This window comes from Falco punctatus, assembly GCF_963210335.1.
Source record: "Falco punctatus genome assembly, chromosome: 14".
NCBI classification, from domain to species: Eukaryota; Metazoa; Chordata; class Aves; order Falconiformes; family Falconidae; genus Falco; species Falco punctatus.
The window spans coordinates 20,858,275-20,866,690 of record NC_137594.1 but is presented as its reverse complement, the minus strand read 5'-3'; the positions used below and the strand labels follow the sequence as shown (position 1 = coordinate 20,866,690).

Genomic DNA, 8,416 nt, shown 5'->3' with positions numbered 1-8,416 from the left:
CAGTGTGCTAGGTGGCTTTTCTTTCCACTGACAGTCACAAGGAGCAAGTTGTAGAGTAAATGTTCATGTCTCCCTTTTTCCCACCCCATATCTTTATTCTTAACAGCAGTGTCCCAAGCTGCAGACTCCTTTGGAGCATGAACTGGGCAGCTGTACGAGCGGTGCTTTCCCTGAGCGAGTGCAGTTTTGAAAACCTTCAAAACTGCAGAAGCAGCTAATCACAGAGTTGCAGAATGGTCGGGGTTGGAAGGGACCTCCGGAGATCATCTAGTCCAACCCTCTGCTGAAGCCAGTTCACCTAAAGCATGCACAGAGTTGCATCCAGGTGGGTGTTGAATGCCTCCAGAGAAGGAGACCCCACAGCCTCTCTGAGCAGCCTGTCCCAGTGCTCTGTCACCCTCATGGTAAAGTTCTTCCTCATACTCAGGTAGAACTTACTGTGTTGCAGTTTGTGCCCATTGCCCTTTGTCCTGTTGCAGGAGCCTGGCCCCGTCCATCCTCCTGACACTCTCCCTTAAGATACTTGTGTGCATTGGTAAGATCCCCTCGCAGTCTTCTCCTCTCCAGGCTGAACAGGCCCAGCTCTCTCAGCCTTTCCCCATAAGGGAGATGCTCCAGCCCCTCATCATCTTCATAGCCTCTGCTGGACCCTCTCCAGCAGTTCCCTGTCTCTCTCGAACTGGGAAGCCCAAAAATGGATGCAGCAATCCAGATGCGGCCTCACCAGGGCAGAGTAGGGACCCTCGGGTTATGGCTTACAGCCCAGGGGCTGGAGCACCCAGGTAAATGGAATGAAGAAAAGCAGGGGAGGGCTGTGGAAATACGAACGAGGGAGCCCAGAGCCACTGAGCAGAGAAATAAATGGGCTGGGGCTGCTGTGCCAGTGTATGTGGTGGGCTGTGTCCCTTTGATTTGAGACGCTCCCATCAGAGGGAGCCTGGAAAGCTTTGGTGCCGCTGCTCGGGTCGGTGCTAATGAGGAGGCTCGCTCCTCTCATTGCAGCACTAATGAGAGATTACAGCTTCACTGCAGCCTCGAAACCAGAGTCAAGCTGTATCAAAGCGCCAGTCCGAATTAAGAGCCTTTCCCAGTGGCTGGTATTTTACAGCCCAGTGGCCAATTTCTAAATCGTAGAGGCCAATTATTTCCGAAGCCTTTGGTGTGCAGCTAATGAAGGCGTGGAAGGGCCTTTGTGTAAATGGTTATAAGCCCCGCAGGCGGCAGAGATGTAATGGAGGTGGCAGGCACAATTAGCCATCCATAATTCCTCCTAGCAGCTGATTAAAGTCTCTTTATCCGTCTTACCGAGATCAGAAGGGCACATATTTGGGAAATCAAAAATGCATTAGGGGCTGCCAGCCAGGGCTGGGGGGGGGGGGGGGGGCTGTGCCCTGAGCCCTGGGGCAGTGGCATGTGCCTGGAGCAGCACAGAGCTGCTGCGTGTCCCCCAGGGCAGGGAATGGGCCCCTGGGCGCCGTGGGGTGCAGCCTCCTCCGTGCAGGTCCCCTGCAGTGTGTCACCCCATCCTGTTATCCCGGCACCCCCTCTCCCTGCGTGGAGCAGGGGGTGGCTCCTTGCTAAGGTCTCCCCAGTGCAGGAGCACCCCAGTGGGCTTTCTGCAGCTGTGGAGACACGGGGGGTGGGGGTGGGGGTGCCGGCTTCATCCTGCACCCAGCGAGTGGTGCAGCGTCTGCCAGCTGCACGGTCTGGAGGGTGCTCGCTGCAGCTGACGTCCCTCACCCTCTCTGCCCCGGGATGCTCCAAAATGCCCCACGGTGGGAATTTCAAGGGTGGGGTGAATGCAACTGGAATGGGGAGCTCTCCCCACCCTGGGATGCTCCAGAGCAGCCCGTGGTGGGAATTGCCGGGGTGGAGCGTGGCTGGGACGGGGAGCCCCAGCCTGACCCGTGCTGGGAGCTGCCGGGGCCGCTGGTTTTCCTGCCGTAGCTCCCGGGGCTGCCCACGGGACACGCGGGTCCGAGCCAGGGTGGTGCCTGGGCCGTGCCCCCCGCGCAGGGATGCGACGGGGAGGGGTGAGCTCTCTAGCGGGGGAGGGGGGGGGGTTTCCCACGGCCGGCTCCTGCCCCATCCCCCGGTGCCCCCCTCCCCGCTGCCCCCCTCCCCGCTGCCCGCAGGGGCGTGGGGCCGCGGGCCCCCCGCGCTGCGCCGCGCCCGCCCCCGCGGGGTCCGCGCTGCCCCCGGCCGGCCCGGCGCAGAGCCCGGCGGAGGCGGCGGGATGGAGCGGGCGGGCGAGCGCCGGCCCCTGCTGCCGGCCGCGGGCAGCGCCGGGCTCTCCTCCGCCGGCGCCGTCTGCATCCTGCTGAAGTCGGCGCTGGGCGCGGGGCTGCTGAGCTTCCCCTGGGCCTTCAGCAGGGCCGGCGGGGCCGCCCCCGCCCTCCTGGTGGAGCTGGTAAGGGCCGGGGGCGGCCGGGGCCCGAGCCGGCGGGGGGCTGCGGGCAGCTGCGTCCCGGGAGGGAGCTGAGGCACCTGCGGGCTGGGGCGAGGGGAGGGCAGGGCTCCCCTGCGCCGCTGTTCTGGGCGGTGGGGGCTGGCAGGGGAGGGGGTTCAGCACCCACTGCCCAGCCCAGGCTGAAAGGGAGAACAGCCCCAGGGCAGGGGTGCGAAAGGCGCTGCCGCCCTGGAGATGCTCCTTGCGTCTGAAGCTGCACTCTTAGCTGGCTTGTAGCTCAGCCTAAACTAAAATCAGTGGCTGGGCCCCTACGTGCCCTAAATCCCCCCAGTCTAAACCCAAAGTGTCGTGCAGGGCTGCTTTGCCACCCTCTTGCTGACCTGTCTTATTGCAGCTGCCAGGCAGCCCTGGTCCCCAGGCACGGCCTTGCCGGGTGCCCCTGGGTGGGGGCGGGGGGTGACGGGGGTCAGTGCGATGCTCCTTGCTGGGTCCTGTCCCCACAGGGCTCACTGGTCTTCCTGGTGAGCGGGCTGGCGGTGCTGGGCTACGCGGCGGCCCTCAGCGCCCAACCCACCTACCAAGGGGTCGTCCGGGCAGTGTGCGGGGCAGCGGCGGGGAAGCTCTGTGAGGTCTGCTTCCTCCTCAACCTCTTCATGATCTCCGTGGCCCTCCTCAGGGTGGTGGGCGACCAGCTGGAGAAACGTGAGTTGTTTCCCCCCACCGTGTTTTTGGGGCTGGCAGCTCGTGGGAGTGAGGGAAAGGCGGTCCCGCCTGGGCTGGGGCAGCCCCGGGGGTTTCTTGGGACCCCTGAGGATGTGGGACTCCCTGGCTCTGCCATGGTGTGATGCTCCCAACCACCTTGGGTCACCTTTTGGGGTGCAGCTGACCCGCCACTCTCCCCCCCATCCCACAGTGTGTGACTCCCTGTACCCCAATGGGACGCTGAGCGGGACCCCCCCACCAACCCCCTGGTACACGGACCAGCGCTTCACCCTCTCAGCTCTCTGCATCCTCGTCATCTTCCCGCTCTCTGTCCCCAGGGAAATTGGCTTTCAGAAGTACTCCAGGTACCACCTGGGCTGTCCCTGTGGTGGCCCAACCCTAGGCACCCCGTAACCCAGGCCACCTCCTCCAGGGCTCCTCCCGGGTCCCTGCGGGGCGATGGGAGACCCCCTCCCTCCCAGCTGCCCGGGGTCTGCATGCTGATGCTCTCCCATGCCCCACAGCATCCTGGGCACGCTGGCTGCCTGCTACCTCACCCTGGTCATCGTCCTGAAATACCACCTGCAGGCAGAGAGCCTGGGCTCACCTGAGCCCCCCCAGCCCTCCAGGTATGGGGGAGGGTCAGCCCTGCATCCCTCCTGCCCCATCCTCCGCGCCATCAGCAGTGGCATGGGGCAGTGCATGGGGTGGTGCTGGGTGGGGGGGCGTGAGCTGGGGACAGCAGTGGCAGGGTGGTGGTGGGGTGGCAGCCCCCAGCCCTAGCTTTTGCCCCAGCACCTCCCCCCCCCCCCCCCCGCCCCCTTCTCCCAAAATCATCATGGGGGGGAAGGTTCCCATGGCGGCATCCAGGCTTATGTCACCATGGTCCCCTCTGCCTCCGGGGGCCTCTCACTCTGTGCTTCCTCCCTGCCATGCCACAGGGCCTCCTCCTGGGCCTCCGTCTTCAGCGTCATCCCCACCATCTGCTTCGGCTTCCAGGTAGGTGATGCTGGCCCCACTGTCCCCAGCGTCCCAGACCATGGGGACACCATTCCTTGGGGAGTGAAAGAGGGGGGGGAGATTGCAGGAAAGGGGACCCACGGCTGTCACCAGAGGTGGCTGCGCGGCAGGACACAAGCCCCTGGGGAGGGGGGAGAGCAGGACAGAGCACCCATGGGTGGGAAGGAAGGGTCTGGGCGTGGGGGCTGTCCCTGCATGGGGCCCCAGCACCCTCCCTCCTTGCCCTGCAGTGCCATGAAGCCTGCGTGGCCATCTACAGCAGCATGCGCAACCGGAGCTTCTCCCACTGGGTCACCGTCTCCGTGCTCTCCATGCTCATCTGCCTACTCATCTACTCCCTCACTGGTAACCCCAGCACAAAAGCCCTTCACCCCTCCTTTCCTCAGGGGTCCCCTGTCCCCAGAGCTCATCCTTCTTCCTCGGAGCTCCTCTGTGCTCACCGGCACAGCTGCCCACCTCCCCGTCAGCAGGGCTCTACGGCTACCTGACCTTCGGCGAGGCCGTGGCGTCCGATGTCCTGATGTCCTACCCAGGGAACGACCCGGTCGTCATCGTTGCCCGCCTGCTCTTCGGTGTCTCCATCGTCACCATCTACCCCATCGTGGTGCTGCTGGGCAGGTGAAGGGGCAGTGGCAAGCTGGGTGTCCCCCTTGACCAGTGCAGCTCCGCGGGGTGCCATCACCCCTCTGACACCCCCTCCAGGTCGGTGGTGCGGGATGTGTGGGCAACCCCCAAGCGTGGGGCTGCGGTGGTGCCCGAGGAGCATGAGCAGCGGAGCCGGGTGATGCTGACGGTCACCTGGATGGCCACCACCCTCGCCATCGCGCTGTTCGTCCCAGACATCGGCAAGGTCATTGAGCTCATTGGGGGCATCAGCGCCTTCTTCATCTTCATCTTCCCAGGCAAGAGCGAGCAGTGAGAGGGTGGGGAGGGAGGTGCCGGTGCCAAGAGCATTGCTGCGGGTCGGGGGTGGGGGACTGTGGTGGTGGGTGGCCCATCCTGGCCATGTTTTGGGGGTGCAGCGGCATGCTTGTGGGGACGCTGCAGTGGGACCTGAGTGACGGGGTGCTGTGGCGGTGGGGCTGAGCCTCTGTATTGGTGGCAGGGCTGTGCCTGGTGTGCATGACTGGGACCCACACTCTTGGGCCACGCAAAAAGTGAGTGTCTGCGTTGCTCGGTGGTGGCGGGTGAGGGCAGGGGTAGGGGACGGCATCCGATGACACATGGCCCAGGCAGGGTCCCCCTGGCGAAGGGGGGGGGATTAGGGGTACCTGTGGGCACTGAGAGGAGGAGCACTTGCTATGGGACGTGGGGTCTGCGGTGGGGCTGAAGGGTGGGTATGGAGGGGTGTGCTCTGACAGTGGGGATGGGCCTGGATATCAGGGATGTGCCCAAGCAGTGGGACTGTGTCCAGGTATTGGGGGTGTGCCTGGGCATCAAGGGTGTGCCTGGGCATGCGCGTTGAGCACAGGCACTGGGGAGATGCTCAGGTTTCAGGGATGTGCCCGGGTACCAGGGATGTGCCTGGGTACCAGACCCCTTGCAAGGCAGAGCGGCCATAAGGGAAGACCAGTGGGATTCAGAGGCACTGGGGCACCCGGTGGAGGCTGGGGTGGGCATCAGAGGGACGCAGTGCCCATGGCAGGCAGCCATCAGGTGTCTAGTGTCCGTTATACCTGCGTGGTGTGTCCCCATCACTGCTCCTGGCTGGAGAGACGGGCACAGCAGCAGCCCCGGCTGAGGGGCCCTGGTGTGGTGCTGGCGAGTTTTGGGGTGAGCATGTGCCAAAGCGTGTCTGCGGTGCCCATGGGGCAGCAGCATCTAAGTGAGGATGGAGGTGATGTGGGGGGCTCCTGTTCCCCACGACAGCTGGAGGAAGCTTCCCAGAACTGTGGGCTCTTGGCCAAGAGGGAGCCCTGACTGTCTGGGCAGGGGTGAGGGTGCCCTTGGGGGTGCTGGGGGACCAAGGCAGGAGGTGAGCAGGGGCACCCTGGTGGGTGAAAAGGACTTGGAGAGGTCCCTCGTGGAGACCCCCCCCGAGGGTGCGAACCTAGGAGTGCCATCACAAGGAGAGAGGACAACGTGAGCCAGGGCGATAGGGACAGCGAGGGCACAGCCCCAGCCTGCCTGGGGCGGCTCAGGAAGGTGCACCGTGCTGGCGACCCTGCGATGGAGCAGCGGTGGGGCTTGGGGGTGAGTGCCACATCCTGGGGGCTCTGTGTCTGGCTGAGGTGGGGGGCTGCGTGCCCGGGGAGAGGGGGACCCACCAGTCTCAGGGCTGGGGATGGAGGTGGGGAAGGGACGTGGTGGGAGGATGTGGCGACAGGGTTGGGGCTGGGGGCGTGTGGGAGCAGCTGTGCCTGAGCAGGGGGGGCCACTGTGGGTCTGTACCCCCTTGGTGGGGCCACTGTGTGCCGGCGGAACCGGGGATAGTCTCTTGGTGGCAGCTGCCAGGCTTTTGACCAAGTTTTGTGTGTCATCGCAGAGGGTGTGGGGGATGAACTGGAGGAGCTGCCAGGGTCTTTGGCCATCGGTCCAGAGCGATGCAGAGGAGCATGGCAGAGAGGCTGAGACCCCGCAGAGGGACCCACACCCGGCGGTCAGGGGGCGGCATGTTACTGGGGGTCAGCTCTGTCCTACTGGCCCCCTGCTCGTGTCCCTGCAGGGCTGCTCTCATCACTTGGGGTGTCCTCTCCGTGCTCGGCGGTGCCTTCGTCTGTGGGCAGAGCGCTGCCCTGGCCGTGCTGGGGCTGCTGCACTGAGCCCCCATCGTGCCCCCCACCATGACCCCCCCCCCATGCCCCCCCCCCAGCCCTGGACAGCTGCCCCGGACACGGCTACACCGCTGGATCCCATCACTGTTTTATTTGGCATCACCGTCCCTGTTGTACAGCAGCTAATAAAGACGGGACAAGGGTATCGGCGAGGGTGCTGCGCCATGCACCCTGAGGGACCCCCACGCGTGGTGGGGTGGGGGCAGGATGGGCAGTGAACCCTGCACACAGACAGACAGACAGACTGACGTACAGACCCCAGGAAGGGGGATGAAGGGGTGGGGGGAAGCTCGCAATCCATCCCCACGCCTGTGAGGCACCCGCTGTCACCATGCACACGTGAAGGAAACCCCTCGGGACCACCCGCACCCCCTGTCCAGGGACACTGGGGACACACGCTGTGCTGGGCACAGCCTCACCCCCAGGCACCACTGCGGGGACCCCCAACTTATCCTCCCCAGGGGGCCTCCAGCATCCCACTCCCAACCCTGCTCCTCATCACCAGCTTCCTCCCCCAGCCTTGCCCCCCACCCATGGCCTGGCTGCCTGCACCCTGTCTCCCCCCACTCCCTGCCTGCCCATGCCTGGCAGACCCCAGGGGACACCCCTCAGCCCCCCACCAAAGACCACCCCAGTCCAGGGAGAGGTGACCCAGGTGATGGGGTAGCTGTGGGGGGATGCCCGATGGGGTGCTGGGGACAGACACAGGGGTTTCCTTCACTGCAGACAGGTCACACCACCACCCCCCGCCCCCAGCCACGCAGGGGCTCACAGCCAGCCCACAGCGGGGACGGGTGCTGGTGGGACCCCCGGCACCAGCGGTCACTCTCGGCTCAGGGTACACCAGGCAGCTGCAGGGGAATGACACCAGAGGGTCACCCTGACCCCCCTCCAGTCCCACCCAGCCCGTACCGCCCCCCCCACCCATCTGTCCCTGTCCCACCCCGCAGGGTGGCTGCCCTCGTACCTGGCACGGCCACACTGGAGATGGCCTCGGGCTGGCTCAGCGTGTCCACCTTGACGTGCTGGAAGCCCTTGCAGGTGGCACTCTGCAGGTGCCTGCACCCGGGTGGGAGAAACTGGGTGACAGCCTCCCCCTAAATCACCGTCACAGCCCCTCACAGCCCCCTCCCTTGGGCGCAGCACCCTGACACTGGTCAGGACAGTGAGCCCTCCCACCCCTCATGTCCCAAGGCATCTCCAGGTGGGAGATGCACAGACCCCTCCCAAGCCCCCTGTCCCCTCTACAGTGACAGACCAAATCCTCGCCCCTGCCCCCAGGCAGGGGACAGAGCCTGGGGCTCAGCAGCTCCCACACCCCTCCGTGCCCAAGCACTGCACACACACCCACCCACCCACCCAAAAAAACCCCTGAGCTTTTTGGGCCCCTTCCCCTACCTCTTCCAGTCCTCCTCAGTCTCCCAGAACTCGTAGACGATGAAGGTGACCCCGTCGGGCAGCTTCACTGCCGTGACGCTGGTGGGAGTGGGGAGAGGGGTGAGCCGCAAAC

General features: G+C 65.0%; 2 protein-coding genes across 7 annotated transcripts in view; one reads left to right on the top strand and one right to left on the bottom strand.

Annotated features, from left to right (window-relative positions):
• The first annotated feature begins 105 nt into the window (after nucleotides 1-105).
• SLC38A8 (solute carrier family 38 member 8) lies at nucleotides 106-7,051 on the top strand. The gene is made up of 10 exons (XM_080411125.1): nucleotides 106-404; nucleotides 2,914-3,112; nucleotides 3,324-3,477; nucleotides 3,637-3,741; nucleotides 4,054-4,111; nucleotides 4,363-4,477; nucleotides 4,600-4,750; nucleotides 4,835-5,034; nucleotides 5,238-5,289; nucleotides 6,798-7,051. The coding sequence occupies exons 1-10, from the start codon at nucleotides 306-308 to the stop codon at nucleotides 6,892-6,894; spliced, it is 1,230 nt and encodes a 409-aa protein (XP_080267251.1). The 5' UTR covers nucleotides 106-305; the 3' UTR covers nucleotides 6,895-7,051.
• A 149-nt stretch (nucleotides 7,052-7,200) lies between these two features.
• NECAB2 (N-terminal EF-hand calcium binding protein 2) overlaps nucleotides 7,201-8,416 on the bottom strand; it is an 88,920-nt gene continuing 87,704 nt past the window's right edge. For 4 of the 6 annotated variants that reach the window (XM_080411145.1, XM_080411141.1, XM_080411143.1 and 1 more), the window contains 2 exons: nucleotides 8,305-8,382; nucleotides 7,201-7,965 (listed from right to left, as the gene is read on the bottom strand). In XM_080411145.1, coding sequence (XP_080267271.1) covers nucleotides 7,782-7,965; nucleotides 8,305-8,382 — 262 coding nt within the window. In that variant the 3' untranslated portion in view covers nucleotides 7,201-7,781. The remainder of the gene's footprint in view (nucleotides 7,966-8,304; nucleotides 8,383-8,416) is intronic. The other 2 variants (XM_080411142.1, XM_080411144.1) reach the window with 1 other exon arrangement.

Coding starts and splice junctions, on each gene's coding strand:
- SLC38A8 (XM_080411125.1), top strand. CDS start 306: ATGCACAGAGTTGCATCCAGGTGGGTGTTGAATGCCTCCAGAGAAGGA. Junction 3,478..3,636: donor GGCTTTCAGAAGTACTCCAG/GTACCACCTGGG, acceptor CATGCCCCACAG/CATCCTGGGCACGCTGGCTG. Junction 5,035..5,237: donor CTTCATCTTCATCTTCCCAG/GCAAGAGCGAGC, acceptor TATTGGTGGCAG/GGCTGTGCCTGGTGTGCATG.